The following is a 22656-nucleotide window of genomic DNA, read 5'->3' as shown; positions in this document are numbered from 1 at the left end:
CACCGCCTCCTTCTCCCAGAACCCCGCCTCTCCTGACTCTTTCCACTCGGTGTGTTTCACTTCCACAGCCATTGGCCCAGCCCCTTTCTGGCCCCGCCCACCCGGGGGGGGACCACAGACTGAGTTAGGCTGCGTACGAGCGCCTGAGTCCACATAGTGCGAAACCCGCTTTCTTCTAGGTTCTGGGTGATCTAGAAGATTTAGATCCTAAACCTCAAGAGACATCTTTTTTCTCGTTCAACGTCTTTCCACTTATTTAAGCTTTCCGATACTGTAGCCCGAGTTGGTTTCTTTGAAGCTGTTAGTCAGGCAACCTATTGGGCAACCCAACTGCGGGGTCCTCGCGGCCTTCTCAGCTGCCTCAGCCTGGGTCCGGAGTGGACCTGGCGCCGAATCACTGGCTGGCCCAGGTGTTGGGGTGAGTGTGGGGGGGCGGGAGCCTGCGGACAGGGAACAGCTCGAAAACTGGGGAGCAGACTGAGTAGCTGGGGCGCCGGACTCCAGCCTGGGCTGCGGGAGAGTCTCTGATGCTGACCGCGCCTCCCTCTCGGCCTTCTGGGCTTTCTTGCCGGCAGGGCCGGAAGGGAGAGGTGCACCTGCAGCCCGGCCTTCTCGGGTCCCAGGCCCAAGAGGTTCAGACTCGTTGGCGTCCCTCCCCGTGCTTCGGCGCGGGAAAAAGATCACCCACGGTGAGCTGGAGTACCAACAACTTGGACCTGAGCTTCTGCTTTGGAAGACAAAACTCCTGACTAACCTGAACAGACGTCCTGTTAGAGGGTGGCGCCTCGATGAGCTTGGGGTACGGAATACCGTAAGGAGGGTGTTGCAGTTCTTAAGGAGAGGTGACAGGAATCTAAACTGAGATGGAAAAGTGATGAGCGCTGTGGCTGGTTGGATTTGTTGGATTTGGATTGTGCCCGAAGTTGAAGCTATAGCCTATATGATTAAGAAGGTGGTGCCATTAAAATTAGGAGACCTTACATGAGGAGGAGGAATTTTGTAGAAATACCGAGTTGGAAACAATGGCTTAGGTGTGGATGGTAGAAACAGTAGAAGGGGGTGGGGGGAGGAAGGCTGGGAAGTAAGCCGAAAAGAAACTTTCAAGGTAAGAACCAAATCAGGTGAAGTTTCACGTAATAAGGTAGTAAGTATTTGTTTTGGTTTGGGGAAAGTTATCAATGGCATGAAATGCTGCAAGGGTCAAAGGAGGAATTTGAAGTCTGAGGCTAGGTAGCTGGATTTGATAGTTAGGAAGTCCTTAGGCCATTTGAGAGAGGTGCTTTAATACAGTCAGTAACTGGTTAAGAGAAACTGCAAGTGTAAACTAATCCTTCATCATTTGGAGCAGGAAGCAAGATTATTGAGGATGTCAAGTCAAGGATTGGGGTTTGTCTTAAAGAATACAAGGCACTTTATGTTTGGGGGCAGAAAGCAAGTAACCAATGTGTAAGATTAAAGATTCAAGAAAGAGGAGATAGATAAGACCCAAGAAGAGAGAGAATGGAGTGGGATCAAAATTACAAATGGAAGGATTAGTTTCGGAGATAAAGGAGGACACTTTCAATTGAGACTATAGGAAAAGCTGGGGAATGAGGTGAATGAGGAATTACCTGAAATTTACATATCTTTGGTAGGAAAGCTCTCTTTGCAGTAAGGTTAGTTTTTCTTACTAAGTCTTAGGATTTTTACAATATTTCTAAACATTCACCATAATATACTATTGGAGTTCCCTGCAGAATAGAAATTTTTAAGTAGCCCAATAATATCTCAATGCGTGAGTAGCAAATGGCTTTTATAGAGAAGAGGAACTCTCTCCCTCTACAGATGATCTTTCCTACTACATAGAAAAAATAGAAGCGCTCATCTTCCTACAATCAAATGTACAAACCTTCTTCCCTTTTGTTTAAAGAGGAAAAGTGTCCAGGGGCGCCTGGGTGGCTCAGTCAGTTAAGTGGCTGCCTTCAGCTCAGGTCACGATACCCAGGGTCCTCAGCAGGGAGCCTGCTTCTCCCTCTCCCCCACTTGTGCTCTCGCGTGCGCACACGCTCTCTTTCTCTCTCAAATAAATAAAAATCTTAAAAAAAAAGGAAAAGCGTCTCTTATTAAGGAAGGCAGATCCTTTCATCTAGTCTCCCAATACCATCCTCCCCTACCCTATTAGGATCCTCTTTTTTTCAATTATTTTCTCTCTCTTATATTATCGGCCTTTCCCCTTCTACTCACACCTTTCCTTCAGCAATTAGAAATATTCTTCCTGGGGCGCCTGGGTGGCTCAGTCGTTAAGCGTCTGCCTTCGGCTCAGGTCATGATCCCAGGGTCCTGGGATTGAGCCCCGCATCGGGCTCCCTGCTTGGCAGGAAGCCTCCTTTTCCCTCTCCCACTCCCCCTGCTTGTGTTCCTGCTCTCGCTGTGTCTCTCTCTGTCAAATAAATAAATAAAGTCTTTAAAAAAAAAAAAATATTCTTCCTTAACTGTGTGAAATACTCCCATTTATTTTCATGTCTTTTCATCCTCTTCACAGCTAGAGTTCTTGAATGTATCACCTACTCTCCTTATCTCTAATTTTCCCATTTCTTGTTATTTCTTAGCCCATTTCAGCCTGTCTTGTTTCCTGCATTCCACTGAACTATCACTAAAACTACCTTTGTTAAATTCACCAATGTCCTCTATGTGTTAAATCATAAATTCTCAATAGGGACAAAAATTGCTTCTTGTGAGGCAAAAAAAAAAAACATACTCTTTATATATAAAACACAGTATACTTACAGTATATAAGGAGATACACATATATATTATGTAATATTAAAATTTTATGGGGGAGGGTGTGATTGAAAGGGAGTCTGAAAAAGCCCCTCAGCAGGCAATTAAAAAAAGAGACATTTTCAGTTCTTTTTTTTTTTTTTTTTTGTTCAGTTCTTGTAGCTTGACCTCTTTGTGCCATTTAAAATGTTTAGTGTTCCATTCTTCTGGAAACACATTAACACACGCTAGTTACTAAAAATTGTTACCCCCCGCCCTTTTTTTATTGCTCTTCAGCCACATCTCAGCCTTTTTTTTAGGCCCACTTCCTTGACCCACTTGCTATTCAGATGTTGGAGTTCTTTCCATAGGCTCTCTTCTTACTATGTACATTCTCTCTTTGTAGTTTTTTTCTCCTTGTAGCTGTAATTCCCATTAACAAAAAGTCATGTTTACTCATAAGTGTGTCTCCAACTCAGCTCTCTGAAGCACTAGACCTACATATATAATAGTCTTTTGAATATATCCATTTGGGTCAAATATATCCAGAATTGGGTCAATATACAGGACCAGGGCTAAGTGCCTCATTTTTCCTCTCATCTCCACCCCCCAGATCCACCTAATCTGCTCAAGCCTAAACATTTATCTTTTTATTTTACTCCATCCCCGCTGTCAACACTGTAGTCCAGGCCATCATCCTAATTCATCTCTGAACTGGTGTCCTATTATTCAGTTTCCACAGTGCAATCTCTCTTAAAACTGTAAATCGGATTTTATGAATTCCCTGCTTAAAACCATAAAAAATTGCACTGAGAATTAAGTGAACCAATCTCTGCTTATCTCCTTCCCAGTCTCATCTCACCACTTCCGTTCACCTCCTAAAATTGCTAAATTTGTACTGGATTTCTTTACTTGTGTTCTCTGTCACCTCAAAGACTTGTGGAATTTTGAAGGACACTGTATTTCCCCTGTCATAATAGGAATTGCATCTTACTGTAATAAGTTGTTTGCCTTCTTTGCTGAACTCTAAACACTCTGAGTTCAGCGACTCTTTGTCCACCTTTCTATCCCCATTGCTTACTATATATAAAACATATTCAGAACTACTTGTTGAATGAATAAATGGTCAAAATACTGTCTGAGAATTAGAGAAGCTAGAGTCTTCCCTGGTCTCATTCTCTTACCTTGCATATAGGCTCTTCTATGCCTCTGTTCTGTTTTATGTAGAAGGAATACATTTTCTTTTTTAGACATTATTCCAAGGGTATTTTGACTAGTGATCTTCCTCGACTTCTGTTGAGGTTATGTCCTGAAAATATTGTAAGTCAAAGATGCATTTAATATACCTAAACCTACTGAGCCTCATAGCTTAGCCTACCCTACCTTAAATGTGCTCAGAACACTTAACATTAGCCCACAGTTGGGCAAAATTATCTAACACAAAGTTTATTTTATAGTTAAGTGTTGAATATCTTGTGTAATTTATTGACTACTGAAGTGAAGAACTGAATGGTTGTAAGTGTATTGGTTGTTTACTCTGGTGATCAGGTGGCTGACTGGGAGTTTCGTCTTGCTGCCTCTACCCAGCATCTCAAGAGATTATTATATCACTCTCCCAGAAAAAGATCAAAATTCAAAATTCAATGTATGGATTCTAATGGATGCATATCACTTTTGCACGATTGTAAAGTAGAAAAATCTTACATCAAACCATCGTTAAGTCAGGGACCATCTGTATTATAATTGCATTGTTTGTGAATCATCGGGTTGACTGTTCAGCATGGGTAAAGAGGATTTATGAAATATTTAAGCTGCAAAGTTCTGATGGAACTTTCTCAAGTGGCTTTAAAATTAACTGGTAGCATTCTGTTTTCTGATTCAAAAGTCACTAAGAACACAAAGATGGTTGTGGTTGCACTGAGTGTGTAGCTTTCCCAGAAAGTTTATTAGAATGATGAAAAGAGTTACAGCAGCTACTAAAAGGATAAGTAACTAAAGAAACAGACTAATTTACACTGCCACATGTGGCATTTATTTAATTGTTATATGCATTAGGCTCTTGATCATAAAGGAATAGAAGAAATAAGCTCTTTTTTCTTACAATAGAAGGGTAAGGTGGGTTTTAAAGCTAAGCACTGTTGAGAGCTACAAGTGTTATGCTTTCATCTCAGCACTAAGGATAATAAACCCAGATGGCCGGTTTAACTTACTGTATTCTTCTGAGATTAGAACTATTGCCAACAAAAACAACTTTGGTGCAAACTTCCTGGAAAGATTTTTTCACCAGTTTAAGAGGATGAATAGGAACTTGGCCTCTTAAATAAAGGAACTATGAAGTCACTTGCTTCAAGAACAAGCAGCTCTTTTAGGGTATACTGTGGCAACAAAGTACCACAGATCCATATGAACTATACCTTCTATAGGATGAATGGTTTTAGAAGATAACTTATGTCAGCTCTTTTAAATATAATTTCTGCTCTGAATAATTTATTAGAACACATTTTGGCTTCTAACTAAAGAAGCACATCTTTCAGCTCTTCTTAAATTATAAGCTCAAAGAGCACATTTGCTGCTCAGTCCAGTATGGTAACAACCAACTACATGTAGTTATGTACATTTAAATTAGTTAAAATTAAAACTTCAGTACATCCATTGCATTAGCCACGTTTCAAGTGTTCAGTGGCCACATACGACTAGTGGAGACTGTATGGGACAGCCCAGATACAAGACATACCCATCATTGCAGGAAATCCTGTTGGACAGTGCAGCATTAGAGTATGTTCCTAATAATTAGTCTCCTGGAGTCGGATAAGAACAGGAGCCCGAGATTCATCCAGACCTGGGTTTGAACCCTAGCTCTGATACTTATTTTATGATCTGATTTAACATTTCTAAGACTTTATTGTCTTAGCTTTAAACGGGGATAAGCGCAATATTTGTAACATTGAGTCGTGAAGATTCAATGAGATAATGTAGGGAAGTGCCTAGCATAGTGCCTGGCCTACAGTAAGTACTCAGTACCTTTTAGATATTATTAATTTATTTATTTTTGATGAATAAAAAACTTTGAATAGAGCTGAAAATTTAATTTTGTAAAGAGTACCATATTCCATAGCTGGCTCAAAGTGCTCACATCTGAGTTCTGAGTGGATTACAATGTTCTCCTTTCAGCTACACTTTGTATTTCAGATGAAGATTTTATTCTAAAAAAATGTGTCCTAATACAAATTTAGTTGCAGATCTTATCATTGGATATTCCTATTTCATTTTTTTTAAGTGTATCAGCAGACGTTATAGTTAAAGCCAGTAGGTTCTGTATAGCAAGTCTGTATTCCAGTGACACTACTTAGCACTCAAATAGAAATATAATGCTGACACAAAGCAAACCTGTTAAACAAAGCATCTGACTAGATGAAGTAGAAAAATTTAACAGGTTTCAGTATTAATCTAGAAAAATTGAGTAGGTCCGAAGCCTCAGGGTTTATTGCTGCCAACTCACATTGATTGCTTGGCTAAATAGAGATGCCTTTGAACAAAGAAACATTGTTTCTAATAAACAGGAACCTGAAAATGTTAACAGCATTCATATTTATTAATACAGTAATTACTAAAACACATCTTACTAATTAGTAATTTACATAAAAACTTCTGAACATGTGCCAAATGGGAAGGGGAAATCATCACCAGATAGTCCTTAAATGTCAGCTGCTTTCATAAAATAAATGACTTGCTCTCAAAAGAACTGGTCAGGTTGGTGTCATTGTTTTCTGTCTCAACAGAATTGAATGAATCCATTCTGGAAAGTCTTCCTTTCCTCTTTGGAATTTATCTTCATGCAGAGAAACTGTATGTATTCATTTTAAATTTTTTACACTTAGACTACACTTACACAATACTATAATTTTTAATTAGTGGACTACTAGGCTAAACACCTGGTAAGTGATGTTATCTACATAAAAGAAAGGAACACGTTAAGGTAATTAGGTATTTTTCTACTGTCCCCCATTTGTAAAGATAATAAAGTTTTTATTTGAAATATAGTTAACACTCAGAAAATTATATGTCACAATGTAAAACCCAATGAATTGTCATAAAATGAATATAACTTGTAACTATCATCTAGATCAAGAAATAGGGGTGCCTGGGTGGCTCAGTTGGTTAAGCGACTGCCTTCGGCTCAGGTCATGATCCTGGAGTCCCTGGATCAAGTCCCACATCGGGCTCCCTGCTTGGCGGGGAGTCTACTTCGCCCTCTGACCCTCCCCCCTCTCATGTGCTCTCTCTCTCTCATTCTCTTTCTCTCAAATAAATAAATAAAATCTTTAAAAAAAAAAAAAAGAAATAAAACATTACAAGCACCTTAGGAAACATCCCCCATGCCCCTCTTAGTCACTACCCCCACTATCCATAAAAGATTTCTCAAACCATAGATTAGTTTTGTCTGTTCTAGAAAGTCATATAAATAGAATTATACTGTATGTATCCTTTTGCATCTCGTTTTGTTTGTTCAGTATTGTGTTTGTAAGGTTCATCCATATTTGGTTCATGTAGCAATAGTTTGTTTTCATTGCTGTATATTATTTCATTTTAATAGTACACTATAGTTTATTTTTCCATTGTACTATTAATAAATATTTTCAGTTCAAGGTTTTCACTATAACAGTATATTTTTATACATATTTTTGGTGCACATTTGTACACATTTATGTTTAATCCACCTGGGAGTAGATTCATGTGTCACAGTTATTAAGAATATTTTTTAAGTGAAATATAATTCACATATTATGAAACTCATCATTTTAAAGCATACCATTTAGTAGTTTTTAGTATATTCACAAAGTTGCACAACCATTATCTCTAATTCCAGATTTTTATCACCTTAAAAAGAAATGGCAAACCCATAACCGCTAACTCCCCATTCTTTTCCTTCCACCCAGCCCCTGGCAACCACTAACCTAATTTCTGTCTCTGTAGATTTGCTTATTCTGGACATTTTAGAAAATGAAATCATACAATATGTGACCCTTTATGTCTGACCTCTTTTACTTAGCATAATGTTTTCATGGTTCATTCCTTTTTATGGCTGAATAATATTCCATTGTTGGAAAATTATTTACCTGTTCATCAGCTGATAGACATTTAAGTTGTCTCCACTTTTTGACTATTCTGAATAATGCTGCTAGGAACATTTGTATACAAGTTTGTTTTGTTTTGTTTGTTTGTATGTATACAAGTTTTATATGGACATCCATTTCCAGTTCTCTTGGCTATATATCTTGGAGTACAATTGCTGAGTTTTTTGGTAACTCTAACTTTTTGAAGAGTTCACTGTTTTCCACAGCATCTGTACCATTTTACATTTCTACCAACAATGTATGAGGATTCCAGTTTCTCCACCTTCTTGTCAATACTTGTTATTGTCTGCATCTTAGTTATATCTAGCCTAATGGATATGAAATGTTACCCCATTGTGATTTTGATCTACATTTGAAAAGATGTTGAGCACCTTTCCATGTGCTCAATAAGCATTGATCATTTATATGTATATCTTCTTTGGAGTAATGTCTTCAAATTCCTTGCCCATTTTTTTTTTATTGTGTTGGCTTTTATTATTCAGCGGTAAGCGTTCTTTTTATATTCTGGATAGTAGTCCCTTATAAGGTACATGGTTTGCAATTACTCTCATTCTGTGGGTTGTCTTTTTATTTTCTTGATAATGTCCTTCAAAATACAAAAGTTTTAAATTCTGATACAAGTCCAGGTTATCTGTTTCTTTTTTTGTTGCTTATGCTTTTGGTGTCATCTAAAAAAAATGATCTAATCCAGGGTCATGAGGGCTTAATGGATACTTTTTTCTAAGAGTTTTTAATAGTTTCAGCTTTTATATTTAGGTCTTGATACATTTTGAGTTAATTTTTGTATATGGTATAAGGTAGAGGTCCAAATTCATTCTTTTGCATGTGGGAATCCAGTTGTCCAAGCACCATTTGTTGAAGACTGTTCTCTCTCCCACTGAATGGTCTTGGCAATTTTATAAAAAATCAGTTGACCACATATGTAAAGGTTAATTTGAGAATTCTCCATTCTGTTCCATTGATCTGTATGGCTATTCTGCCAGTACCACATAGTACATTTGTAGGTTTTAAAATCTAGAAGTATGAGTCCTCCAAATTTTTTCTTTTTCAGGAGTGTTTTGGCTATCCTTTGTCTCTTTCATTTCCATATGAATTTTAGGACCATCCTCTTAGTTTCCACAAAAAAAGGCAGCTGGCATCATAGAAGGGATTACATTGAATCTTAAGCCAATTTGGGGAGGTATTGCTATCTTAACAATATTAAGTTTTCTAATCCATGAATGTGAAATGTCTTCCCATGTTTTAGGTATTTTTAATTTCTAATTTCTTCCAATGATGTTCTGTACTACTCAATGTATACTAATAATGTTCCGTACAGTTCTGTACTAATGATGTTCTATACTATTCAGTGTACTTGCACTTTTGTTAAATTTAGTCCTAAATATTTTGATCTTCTTGATGCTCTTGTAAATGGAATTATTTTCTCAATTTCATTTTCAGGTTATTCATTGCTATGTGTATAAATACAATTGGTTTTTTAAAAATACTAATCTTGTATCCTGCAACCTTGTTGAACCCATTTATTAGCTATGATTTTTGTGCATGCAAGCACGTGTGGGGGTGTGTGTGTGTTCTTAGGACTTTACATATACAAGATTGTATCATCTGCAAATTGAGGTAGTTTTATTTCTTCCTTTCCAATTTGGAAGCCTTTTTTTCATTTTTTTGCCAAATTGCCCTGGCTAGATTCTCCAGTACCATATTGAATAAAAATGGTGAGAATGAACACCATTGTTTATTCTTGATATTAAGGGGAAAGCTTTTAATCCGTAGTCATTAAATATCATGTTAGTTAAGGGATTTTCACAGATGCTCTGCTCTCTTGGGGTTAGGAAGTTTCTTTTTCTAGTTTTAAGTGTTTTTATTGTAAACGGGTGCTAGATTTTATCAAAAGATTTTCCTGCACGTTTTGAAATCATTATATGTTTTTTTGTCTTTTATGTAGATTGTATGTTACATTGATTTTCATATGTTGAACCAATCTTCCATTTTTGGAATAAACCCCATTGGTCTAGGTGTATAATCTTTATATGTTGCTGGATTCAGTTTATTAGTATTTTGTCAAGAAGTTTTACAGCTATTCTTAAGTGATATTGGTCTGTAGTTTCTTCTGTTGCCTTTGTCTGGTTTTGATGTCAGAATAATACAAGGATACTTTTTGATGTACACTAAATTTAAACTTTTTTCCCCCCAGAAAATGATCCACAGTCTATTTCTCATAAACTGTTCCGGTGACATATTTCTAGAGAAGCACTGGAAGAGCGTTGTAAGCCAGTCTGTCTGTGATTATTTCTTTGAAGCTCAAGAGAAAGCTGCTGATGTTGAAAATGTACCACCTGTCATTTCAACACCTCATCACTACCTCATCAGTATCTACCGGGACAAGCTCTTCTTTGTGTCTGTCATACAGACTGAAGTGCCCCCTCTCTTTGTAATTGAGTTCCTACATCGAGTTGCTGACACTTTTCAGGTTGGTTATTCATCAAATCTTTTGAACTTAAATTAATCAAGTTAGTTGGGGGTGGGACACATAATTATATTCTTTTTTTTTTTTTAAAGATTTTATTTATTTATTTGAGAGAGAGAGAGAGAATGAGAGAGAACACCTGAGAGGGGATAGGGTCAGAGGATGAAGCAGACCCCCCGCCGAGCAGGGAGCCCGATGCGGGACTCGATCCCGGGACTCCAGGATCATGACCTGAGCCGAAGGCAGTCGCCCAACCAACTGAGCCACCCAGGCGCCCCACATAATTATATTCTTTAATTATCCAGCTTTGGATGTGTCTTCCATCTATCTCTTCAACTAAGCATAAATTCATAAACACTTTTTTTGTAGGGTGCACAGCAGTACACATGGCTGCTCCATTCACTGTCTCAGTAGAACATAGTAATCTCATGGTCATGGAAGCCATATTTATATGTATTACAGATTATGTCATCAGGAAACAGTAATGCCCTCTACATAAAGATCTTTGAATGGTTCCAAAATTTTTATTGGTTATGTAATCTTCTAATATTTACATTTTATTATCTTGCTAAGTATACCAAATAATTGAACACTTAATCTGTGTTTTGGGAGGGTATCTAATCAGGGAAAATTAAGTTCATAGATCACATCCTAGTTTAATGTTTCAATGTACTCTCTGTCTTAATATATAATAGGAAATCAGTTCAATCTAAAAATATTGAGAAAATATTGAGGAATAGAACTGTGGAGGGTTTTTTCCCTCTGACTTACATCTTAAACAATGAATTATGCTACTCTAAGTTTATCCTTCTGAACAGAGTGTTTAGAAAGCCTTTCTTCATGCCTTCCATTGTGCAATATTATGTACATTTTGTTAAGGACTACTTTGGTGAGTGTTCGGAAGCTGCAATTAAGGATAATGTGGTCATTGTATATGAGCTCTTGGAAGAAATGTTAGACAATGGATTTCCACTGGCTACTGAATCTAATATTTTGAAAGAACTGATTAAACCACCAACAATTCTCCGTTCTGTCGTCAACTCTATCACAGGTAAGGTGAAAACATGCTGCATTAGGAACTGAGCAATTAAAGCTTTATAAACAACTCCTTGTTGCTTATGATCTGGCAGATTATTAAGGTAGTCCGGTTTGGCCAGAGTTAAAGTTAGTGGTATTGTTAAAATGAATGTGTATTTCTTTTCATGGGGAAACTCGGTCTTAAATGATAAAGAAAACTTGATTATTCTCTTTTATTATAGGTTTTTCTATAGGCCCACAAAAACATTATTACTATTACTTAAAACTAGTAAGACTGAATAAATTTTCCCAGTTAATCGTAAAGAAGCCAATATAGTGAGGTTATAAAAGGGAAACCTGTATGTGAGGCTTCTTAGAAGAACATTTAGTCTATTTATAGACTGGCATTTTAATATTTAAATTAGCATTATTTTATGTATGTGATGAAGATGTTAACTAACACTACCCTGGGTAATCATTGTAGTATATAAGTGTATCAAATCAACATGTTGTATACCTTAAACTTAACACAATGTTATATGTCAATGATATCTCAATAAATGCTGGGAGAAAAATAAAAATTAATAAATAGCATTATAAAACTGGCATTATGTTGTTACCCCCAAATTACTAGGAAAAAGAAAATTTAAGACTCTCTACCACAGAGTACATAGTCTTTTATACATGCAGAATTATTAAAACAAAAAGAGATAGGGAATTAGTCTATTTGTGAGATCTCACGCATTGTGGGCCTTGTACTTGTGTTATAAATTTCTAATTTTTGTTTATTTCTTGAGTATAGCTAGAAATTAAGTACATCCAGATGATAGTATTTTTTGAGAGTATTGAAGTCTTCTAGAGAAAGATTTCTGTGAAATGTTATGTGCCACACCAGCTATGCTGTCTGCCATTTTAAACCCCTCTCGAAGTGTATTGACCTAAAAAATGGGGCAAGAGAGGCCTATGAAAAAGCTTTATTCATCTTCTGTATAAGGCGGAGCATTAGGAGAAATTCAAGGAAAGATAAGATGGAGTAAGTGTGCCTAAAACTTATGCTCTGTTTGGGAGTTTGGGAAAAAAAATTAAAGTACATAAATAATATAAGATTGTAAAAGGCAATTCCATACTTTATAAACAATACAAGGACACTGAAAGTATACATGATATACTTTACAAAACTATAAAAATTTCTCTTAATTACACATAAACATTCATATAGACAAAAAAGTTCTAAAATGTTTTCAATGACCATCTCCAACTAAGGAACTACATACTATCTTTATTTTTGCTTTATACTAATTTTTAAAATAAACATGTATTTTATAGTTACTAAAATATAGAATGAAAGTATATAGGTTATTAAGGCAGTGCATTATGAAATTAAAGAAAATGGTTCAGTAGATGAACTGTGGTGCTTGGCCCCAGTGCAGGGCCCTAGAGAATCAGCAGAATTTAGGGAGGGAGGGAGGAATAAGAGCATTCTATAGGTGGAACTATATGAGAAAAAACACAAAGTGAAAAACCTTGAATTGTATGAATTCATTTGGCAGGAACAGAGCTGTTTCTTTAGCTGAGTAATGAGATATAAAACTTAAGAGTTGAGGAAATTCTTGAATGGTAGGCTAAATATTTAATTTTTATCATAAAGCCAGTGTGGAAACATCAAAAGTTTGAACAAGAAGGTGAAAGCAGTGTTCTTAGAAAATTCTTGAAAGCAAAAGGTTTGGAGAAACAAACACCAATCAAATTAGACTGTAAAGTTGTATATACAATATGATTGCAACTATTTTTAAGGTGCAGTCAGAAAAAAAGCAAACTTATCAAAATAGAAAAAAATAAGTGCAACCCATTTATGAGGGAAATGTTTAAAGAAATATACCAAAATGTTAATGGTAGTTGTAGTTTGGTAATAGGAAGATAGATTCTTTTTAGCCACTTTTCTGAACTTTCCATGTGTTGTTACTAAGCATGTACTACTTTTGAGTTGGAAATGTAAATTAACCAAAATGTTAAATATGTCACAGCTCAAGGGTATGTTTTGGACAACTAGACTTATTTTCAGACATATGTCAATTTACCAGTAAATTAGCCAGATATTAAACATGAGCCATAATGCAGCCATATGGGTGTGCCGACTTAAAAATGGGAAAAGAATGTGTTCTTCATCCAGTTACTCCGCTGAGGCCTGCTTGGCAGCATATCATGTAGAATTTAAGCTGAATACCAAAGGGCCTACTTATCACTCTGTATTCTCAGTGGAGACATTTTATCAGCAGAAGGTTTTAAAACAACTAGCCTCTTTTCTTCATCAGTGGCAGCATAACGAGATTCTGTTGTTGAGCCACTGAAATTAGGTTAGGTTACTGTTAACACACAGGAAGCAAAAGATAAGTAAATGAATTTAACCTGGTTTGGCACATAGAGGACCACATGGCCTATTTCTGTCTTCTAGAAATTTGATCATGTTAGTATGGATATATCTCCCAACAATTCTGGAAACTATCCACAACGTCAATGAAGAAAAACCCAAACATTAAAGAAGCAGCTACGGCATTTTTTTTTTCCTGTTAATAGCTTTTCTTTCTTTCTCTTTTTGCTTTTAAAGTAAACTATACACCCAATGTGGGGCTCAAACTCATGACCCACAACAGGTCAAGAATCGCACACTCTACCAACTGAGCCAGCCAGGCATCCCTGTTAATAGCTTTCCTGATCACCATTTTATGTATTACCTTTGCTTTCTCCTTTTCCGGTTTTCTAGGCAGTAGTAATGTTGGGGACACACTCCCCACTGGGCAGCTGTCCAACATCCCATGGCGCCGGGCAGGGGTAAAGTACACAAACAATGAAGCCTATTTTGATGTCGTTGAAGAAATAGATGCAATTATAGATAAATCAGGTAATTGTGGGCATGTGGTCTTATTTGGGAAAAACAGTTGAGCTGACATAAGCTGAATAGAAAATTGAAATCCCTTGGTAGTATGGTTTCAGCAGAAAGGCATTCATTTCTTAATAGCTTAAAAAACTGTTTATTTTGCCCAGAGGTTACATACAATTTTCATAACCACTAGCTGAGATCTGCCAAACCTTTGTAAATCAGATCTCATGCTGCCTTATTTTAAACCAGTTATTACCCTGTATGCCTCTCCCTCTTGCCGTTTTTTCAACATTTATTGTTTATCTGCCATGCACCATACTTTTGCTACCACTGTATATGCAGTACTTCTAATAAAGACCCCAGATAAAATAGCGGTACTGTATTAGAACCATAAAATTTTATTAAAAACATCTAGTCCAACCCTCACATTTTATGCATAAGGAAACTGAGGCTCAAAAGCGTTTAGTAATCTGCTTAAGGTCACACAGCTAGTTGGTGTGTGAAAATGAGCTATTGTGAATTAATAGCCAATATCTTTTCTTCAGTGAGTTCCCTTTTCATTATAAAATTCCATCATACAGAATGAATAGCTGTATTATTACAGAATAATGGCTCCTATTTCTTGAAAGTTTAACAGCTTAGTCCATTTCAATGAGAAATTTTCCTCATTTTTAAATTCCATTAAAAATATTTTAACTTCACTTTTTTTTTCTAAGAGGGAAAGAGTTGGGGAAGAGGGCAGAGGCAGAGGGAGAGAAAGAATCTTAAGCAGGCTCCACACCCAGCATGGAACCCAAGGTGGGGCTCTATCTCATGACCCTGAGATCATTGACCTGAGCCGAAACCAAGAGTCAGACACTTAACCGACTGAGCCACCCAGGCACCCCAAAAATACTTTAATTTCATATCCAGCTGTCTTACAAGGTTGACTCTATCAAGACAGAGGCAGGTTTGGGGCACCTGGGTGGCTCAGTTGTTAAGCGTCTGCGTTCAGCTCAGGTCATGATCCCAGGGTCCTGGATCGAGCCCCGCATCGGGCTCCCTGCTCCGCAGGAAGCCTGCTTCTCCCTCTCCCACTCACCCTGCTTGTGTTCCCGCTCTCGCTCTGTGTCTCTGTCAAATAAATAAATAAAATCTTAAAAAAAAAAAAAAATAGAGGCAAGTTTGATATTCCTTAGAATTACCACAGTCCTACCAGAGTTAGGTGTGGGCCCTGGTACTTAGTGAAGAAGCTGTCATAACCAATGTAATGGATCCCCTGTCCACTAACTTGTTAGTAGATGTGCATGTTTCATTATATCTGACACCCAGGAGGTGTCTCCATAACTTCAGATACAGTGATCATTCTAGTAAAGGCTCAGATTCCAGTGATTTTATCACTTTCTTTCTTCAGGATCTACAGTCTTTGCAGAAATTCAGGGGGTCATTGATGCTTGCATTAAGCTATCTGGAATGCCTGACCTTTCTCTTTCTTTCATGGTAAGTTTTGTTCTCCTGTCCTATAGCTCTTTACATGCCCAATACATATGAAGTACCAAATGAAATGATAAATACTGAGAGATGTTTGTATCTTAGACTGTAAAGATTATCTCAGAAATATTGTAAGATTTATTTATTTAGAGAGAGAGAGAGTACGCGCTTGAGCTTGAGCAGGGGGAGGGGCAAAGGGAGAGAGAGTCTCAAGCAGACTCCATACTGAGCCGGGAGCCCAACATGGGGCTCGATCTCACAACCCTGAGATCATGACCTGAGCCGAAATCAAGAGTCAGCCACTCAACTAACTGAGCCACCCAGGCACCCCCTATCTCAGAAATATTCTTAGCCAGCTTCCCAAGATAGTGACTTACATGATGAGCATGGCCTTTATGGAAAGCTGAGGAGAGGTCTTCTCCTGGGTGTGTTAGAAGTGGCTTAAATAGCTGACTGACTTCTGCAAATCTGTAGTCTCACTTACTGAATTACTTGCTTTGCTGGTATGAAAGGGCATTGATCTTTTGTGTCATTTTAGACTCAGCATGATACACTGCTAAGAAAAGAGAACGGAGTTCTTATGCTCACTTGTCCTGTCCCACATATAAAATATTTGTGGGGCACCTGGGTGGCTCAGTCAGTTAAGCAGCCAGCTCTTGATTTTGGCTCAGATCATGATATCAGGGTCCTGGGATCAAGCTCCATGTCGGGCTCCATGCTCAGTGGGGAGTGTACTTGAGGATTCTCCCTCTCCTTTCTCACTTTCTCTCTCTCAAATAAACGAATAAATCTTTAAAAATATATGTATTTGAAAGCCTTGTGAAACCGTTAAGTTTGTGTTATTGTGGTCATAGTAACAAACTCTTAACATGACTGTTTTATCCTTAGGGAGTATATTAATTTCTCATAATATCTGAGTAGAGTTGCCATATTCCATGCACCCTATGAATACTGCTGTCTTGTTTTCCTGGCAGAACCCACGGCTTCTAGATGATGTCAGCTTCCACCCCTGCATCCGGTTCAAGCGCTGGGAGTCTGAAAGGGTTTTGTCATTTATTCCTCCAGATGGAAATTTCCGACTCATATCATATCGTGTCAGCTCACAAAAGTATGTTGATGCATCAACTAGAAATCTGCAATCATGTGTCAGTGTGATGGGTATTCATCTTACCTTTTTCATTCCGACAGTGGGATACTTGAATTCATCACTGCTCCGTTTAGCCATGGCTCACCAGGAAACTCGGGAAGAACTGGTGAAAATATGTATCTAAAATAATCAGTATAGGGCGCCTGGGTGGCTCAGTCGTTAAGCGTCTGCCTTCGGCTCAGGTCATGATCCCAGGGTCCTGGGATCGAGTCCCACATCGGGCTCCTTGCTCGGCAGGAAGCCTGCTTCTCCCTCTCCCACTCCCCCTGCTTGTGTTCCTGCTCTCGCTCTCTCTCTCTGTCAAATAAATAAATAAAAATCTTTAAAAAAAATAAAAATAAATAAAATAAAATAATCAGTATATCTTATATTTGAGAATATAAAGTAGTAGTAAAAGAGACTAGTAAACATACCTGAGAACAAACAAGCATTTTGGACTCTGCATAAGCTATGCAAAACCTTGAACCCATGGCATAATTTTACTGTGGTCTACAGACTTCATAGCTGACAGAAGGACACAAACACATCTCCAGCTGTCTAGGCTATCTCCCAACTAACTGGCTTCAGGTCACTCTTTTGTGTGCTAGGGTTTAAATGAATTGGCATTGTGGGTTGTAAATGGTTTGTCCCTTGAAAATACCAGAAGGTATTTGGGTAATACCAGATGGGACTCAAAAGCAGAGGAATTATTTCTTGGCTCTTACCACATAGGGACTGTTTTATTTAGGATAATTTTAAATTATCTTTTCTGTGGGATCTTAATTCTTCATGTGAGGCCTATTTGCCCCAGTTGTTTATACTATCTTGATTCCTGTCTTGATGTGTATACTTACTGCTCAGAAATTGTGTAATTCCTCATATGCTGGTGAGTACCTCTGGTGAGTACCAGTGAATGCTGAGTCTCCCGTTCTGGGGGGTATATGGCCCTATCGTGGAGTCAGAGGTAGAGTAGGATACTCTGGACTGAGGTTTCAGTGCTCCCTCAAGAGCTGTCTCACACCATTAATTACGTTTGTGGTTGTGTCTTTCTCTTTTCAGTCTAGTGGCAATACCGGTCTATGTGAAACACAGCATCAGCTTTAAGGAGAACAGTTCTTGTGGTAGATTTGATATTACGATTGGACCAAAGCAGAATATGGGAAAAACTATTGAAGGAATCACAGTAACCGTTCACATGCCAAAAGTTGTGCTGAATATGAACCTGACACCAACACAAGGCAGCTATACATTTGATCCAGTCACCAAGGTACAGCCACCTCTAATCAAGAGTGAGCAAATGTTTCTGCGGTCTTTGATGATGGCAGGGAGGGCAGAAGGAAGGGTTTAATGTCTTGGTTGAAACTAAAGTTCCTAACAAAACCTGGAGAGCGTCCTGTGCTGTGCCCTGGCCACTGGCTGTGGAGGGAATCCCGCATCTGCTGCTGAGGAGATGAACTGAAAAGTGAGACTCATTCTGTTCTCCTTCGGAGTGTGCCTTTCCTCATCCATTGATAATCTAGAGATGTACTCACTGAGGAAGAAGATGTAAAAAGCTTTTTTAAAAAGAGAAAAACATTATCTGGATATAAGAAGTCAGTATTGTAGTCTATTAATTGTTAAATCTTCTATAGAAATTGATCATTAAGACCTTTCTTTTTAATCTAAAAGCACTGTTTCATACTCTTCCACAGGGGATGCTGGCTAGGAAAGCTGCTTCTCACCATGTATAAATGTGCCTCTAGCAAAGGGTTTTCAGAGAAATTGTAAAAGATGATTTTCTGTCAGCTTTCGGCTTGGGTAAAAAGTATGATTCTTTTCAACAGCAGAGTCATTGAGGTGCCTGATAAGTGAACAGGCATACTTTTAAATAAAATCATTGAATGTCAGAGATCATCTACTCCAGTCCTAAGGATTTGAAGAACCTCCCCCAGAGACTACGCAGGGCTGAGGAATGAAGGGAGAGCTCCACATCCCTGGCCCTTCACCTTGGCTTCAACTGTAATAGCTTCACTTTGTTGACTGTTACTGAGCTTCCACACTAAAGATTTTACTCGAACAAAGAAAGCTAAAAGTTTAAAAAACACCAATTTAGGTCCATTTTCTCATGGTACAGAAAAGTAAACTGAGACCCGGAGACTTACAGTGAAGGTGGTATAGTAGAAAGAACATTTGAAATCAGATTAGGTTCAAACCCCAACCTTGCCTCTACACTAGCTGTGTGACCTTGAACAAGTCATTTGACCACTGAGCCTCAGTTTCTTTGTTTGTAAAAAGAAGACAAAATCTATATCACAGTCCTCTTTGAGATAATGTATGAACAGTGCTAAGCACAGTGCTCTATCCAAAAGTAGGTAGATGCTCTACAGATGTTGGTTCTTTGCCCTCACCATTCCAAGTCACCGACCTGATTAGTCGTAAAATTCCGTGAAGATCCCAGGTCTCTTGTTTCCAAGACACTGTGCTTCATTCTGTACAGAAGTTTATGGTGTCTTTGAACATTTGTCTTTAGTAAATGGTTCAGATTGTATGTTTTTTATGTCTTTTCAAGGTACTAACATGGGATGTGGGAAAAATTACTCCACAAAAGCTCCCAAGTCTTAAAGGACTGGTAAATTTACAGTCCGGAGCACCCAAGCCAGAAGAGAATCCAAGTCTCAACATACAGTTCAAGATCCAGCAACTTGCTATTTCTGGTAAGGATAAGTTTTGACTTGTGTTTAAGGGTGAACTGAGTTTTGCTGAGGTCAGCTGTCAGGAGCTTAGAAGGGTAGGAGCATTCCCTCTTTAGAAAGAACAGCAGTTCCAGTTTGCCTGTCACACTGGGCAACAGGGCTGTCCTCTCAGGTACGGTGATTTTGCAGAGCACCTGATTTCACACCGCTTTCTTCCACCGTACCCTCTTCATCCGAGCACTAAGGAAGGGACTCATTCCTACTCACAGAAAGAATTATCCATAAAAGACATTGCTTGCCCACATGGGAATCTAAACTAAAACCACCCCCTCACAGTGCTGTAATATGTGAATAGTGGAAGGGAGATTGCTTGCAAATGGTAGAAGGGACACTTGGCTAATGTCAGATTTACTGGGTAGTGTTCATTGCTAAACAAATAATTGTTGATTGCTGTGGCCAGGAAAATAATTTGTTCCTTTCCTTACCTATTCTTTTTTGACACAGGCTTAAAAGTAAACCGCTTGGACATGTATGGGGAGAAATATAAGCCATTTAAAGGAGTCAAATATGTCACGAAAGCTGGAAAATTCCAAGTGAGAACATGAGAAGAGGCCAAAATTCCTCAAGATCTGTTTGTTTTCCTAGTGTCATTATAGTTTATTACTGTTAGGTACCAAGTGGGTGGGCGTCCATATTCTAGTCCAAGCATTCCTATTGAGCTACACACAGCTAACGAAGTTGCTTAGTAATCAATGTAGGGTTCTGAAGAGCTATAAGCTAAGGAAACTTTGAATGACTTAGCTGATTTTGTATCTTTTCAGTTAGGAAGATTCTGGAGGTGACTGCCTCCATAGGGGGACCGGGGCTGGAGACTGCACATTGTAACAGTAAAGGCAAAAGGCTACAGTGATAACCTCTCCCCTAAAACAAGTGAACTGGTCTCAGCAGGAGCCGTCTCCATCTGTAATACGATGTATCAAGTGCAGCCCAACGGCACACCTGATCTTAGCCGGCCCAAATCAACATCTGTCCCAACAGAGGAAGTTCCCCCCACCCCAAGAAGTTTACAAAAAACTGCCTCTTCAAGTGTTTGCCTTATTCAGCTTTTCACTTGTGCCATTAAGCAAGCACTGTAGCAAAAGCCACTTCCACTGGGCCTGGCAGGGAGCCCCACGGCTCCAGGCTCCATTTTCACTGTACTTGGTCTTGTATTTTTTATAAATAAGATTTTTACGTAAAGCTCAGATTTTGATTTACAGGGACCTTGCTGCAGGAAGTACCGTCTCAGTTTTGTGCCACTAGTTCAGCTCTTAGATAGCATGGTCAAAATTATTTGTATCAAAGGGGTGAATGCTTTATTAAGGCAATAAAAGGGAACACTACTTCTGCTTTTAGGAAGTTATTGCAAGCACAGGCATTTGAGATTTGAAGCAAATTAAAGCGTAAAAGAGAAACTTACGTGAACTTTGCCACCTTCATGTTTTATAAAGCTTATCAACACCACTTAAACCATCGTTAGCCTAAAGGCCTCAAGCCCTAGTTCAGCAAAAGAAAGAAAATGTGCCTGCTTCATTATCGTCACTTTTTTTTAGTCAATTTTATCTTTTTTACTGTTGTTCTTGAGGTCTTGAACTTACCTGCATCCCTCGTCTTTAGGGGGGAGCTCCCGTTTCATAGTGTGTGCTTCCCAAGGCTGCAGTGGCCAATAGGTTCCTTCCTGAAACTGTTGTCGTAATTGTTACTTGAACGTCTCTACTGTACTGTCTTGAGTACTTGGAAGTACATGATACTGAGGCAGTAACAAGATCCTCAGTAACACTGACGAAACCATATTAATCGTCTTGGTTGGCAAGTCAGTCTAGAGTTGTATCATTTCACTCAACTTCCTGGCTTTGGATGTCCTTGCCCAGACATTTTGCCTCATTAGACAGGAAGAATGGAGAAAGGCTGAGAGATACAAGTGCTTGTTCTTCATGGTCCCATTTGTTCTTGCTTATGCTGTTAGTTTTCTTCTCTTCGTGACTCCATTCTTTTCATTCCTCTTGGCTTATAACTCCCTTTTCCATATCATGCTAAGAATGGCCCTTAAATTCATCCCTTTCTGCTGTCAAGAGCTAGTGGTCGGTGCTGCTACAGAGAGCCCACCAGACAGCAGCCTTCTTACCTTTGCCTGCCTAGGGTACCCAGCCTGCCTTTCATCTAATAGGAGATGGCACTTTTTGCAAATTTGAAATTTCTTGGGTAACCAATATCAGCTTGGCAGCTAAAATCAAGATGTTGCCAAATATTTATTCCCTTTGCCTAACACTGATTACCCAGTCCAATTGCTTTTATTTTTAATGTCTTTTAATGTCCTATCTCAAAAGAACAATCAGTATATTTGCTTTTCTTTCTGTACAATCCCTAATCTCAACCATGTATATCTGGACTGTCCAATTTTCTTTTTGTGCTATCTTCTCTTATATATAAATAAGCAGATTATATGCCAAGAGTCCCTTGTCTCTAGCAATTTCTGCTGAAACTTCCAAGTAGACTGTTTCCTTTTACAATTAAATTATTGTATTTATTAATTTGAATCCAGTATATCCTTTCTCTAATCTGGTTATACTGTCAATAAAAAGATGGAAGCAGCAAATTGGTTTTTTAGCTTGACTGTTGATTGAGCGTTCTCAGATGGGCACGCCTCAGTGTCAGAGCAGGCTAAACGTGGTCAGTTTTTGTTCTGTATCGTCCCATGAGGTGTAACGGTTGCTGCAGGACACTTGCAGGTGTTCCTCTCTTAACCTCAGTATGCTAACAGCCATGGATACCTTCTCTGAGCATCACCCTCTGGCCAGAGACTGAGCAGTAAGTGATCAAAGTTACTCTCCCTATCACCACCACCACCACCTACTAATAACAAAGATGCATGAATATTTAGTAGTAGTAGAATAGTTTTCAAACACAGAATTCCAGCTAATCTCAGAAGTGCCCCATTTTATAAATTCTTAAAGGAGATCTCCTAAGAGCAAATGAAGGAGATGCTCGTTTTCTGCATAAGGAAGTTACCATCATTCAGAGAATTCATGTGATGGGTTCATTCCTAAAGTGGTGCTACAGAACAGCCCTTGGAAGATGCTGCTCTTCACTGTTCTTAGAGTCCTGACTGGAGA

The 22656-nt window shown here is 38.5% G+C and overlaps 1 protein-coding gene across 6 annotated transcripts; it reads left to right on the top strand.

Moving 5' to 3' along the window:
• Positions 1-184: 184 nt before the first annotated feature.
• Positions 185-22139, top strand: AP3M1 (adaptor related protein complex 3 subunit mu 1). Of its 6 annotated transcripts, none has more exons than XM_054508225.2 (10): positions 185-418; positions 6519-6585; positions 10069-10344; positions 11221-11392; positions 14120-14257; positions 15630-15715; positions 16681-16814; positions 17892-18099; positions 19381-19525; positions 20009-22139. In XM_054508225.2, the coding sequence occupies exons 3-10, from the start codon at positions 10072-10074 to the stop codon at positions 20107-20109; spliced, it is 1257 nt and encodes a 418-aa protein (XP_054364200.1). In that variant the 5' UTR covers positions 185-418; positions 6519-6585; positions 10069-10071; the 3' UTR covers positions 20110-22139. The 6 variants fall into 6 exon arrangements, with proteins under 6 accessions (XP_054364200.1, XP_045734096.1, XP_045734093.1 ...); XM_064594854.1 differs by lacking the exon at positions 185-418 and adding an exon at positions 550-799; XM_045878143.3 differs by lacking the exon at positions 185-418 and adding an exon at positions 571-689.
• The last annotated feature ends 517 nt before the right edge of the window (positions 22140-22656 follow it).

This window comes from Mirounga angustirostris, unplaced genomic scaffold (assembly GCF_029215605.1).
Source record: "Mirounga angustirostris isolate CCGP_5_RB_7025 unplaced genomic scaffold, mMirAng1.0.hap1 SCAF_6, whole genome shotgun sequence".
Classification (NCBI taxonomy): Eukaryota; Metazoa; Chordata; class Mammalia; order Carnivora; family Phocidae; genus Mirounga; species Mirounga angustirostris.
Note: the sequence above shows the minus strand (reverse complement) of the source record. Positions and strands in the feature narration are given on the sequence as shown.

Coding starts and splice junctions, on each gene's coding strand:
- AP3M1 (XM_045878137.3), top strand. CDS start 528: ATGCTGACCGCGCCTCCCTCTCGGCCTTCTGGGCTTTCTTGCCGGCAG. Junction 11,393..14,119: donor TGTCGTCAACTCTATCACAG/GTAAGGTGAAAA, acceptor CCGGTTTTCTAG/GCAGTAGTAATGTTGGGGAC. Junction 19,526..20,008: donor CCAGCAACTTGCTATTTCTG/GTAAGGATAAGT, acceptor TTTTTGACACAG/GCTTAAAAGTAAACCGCTTG.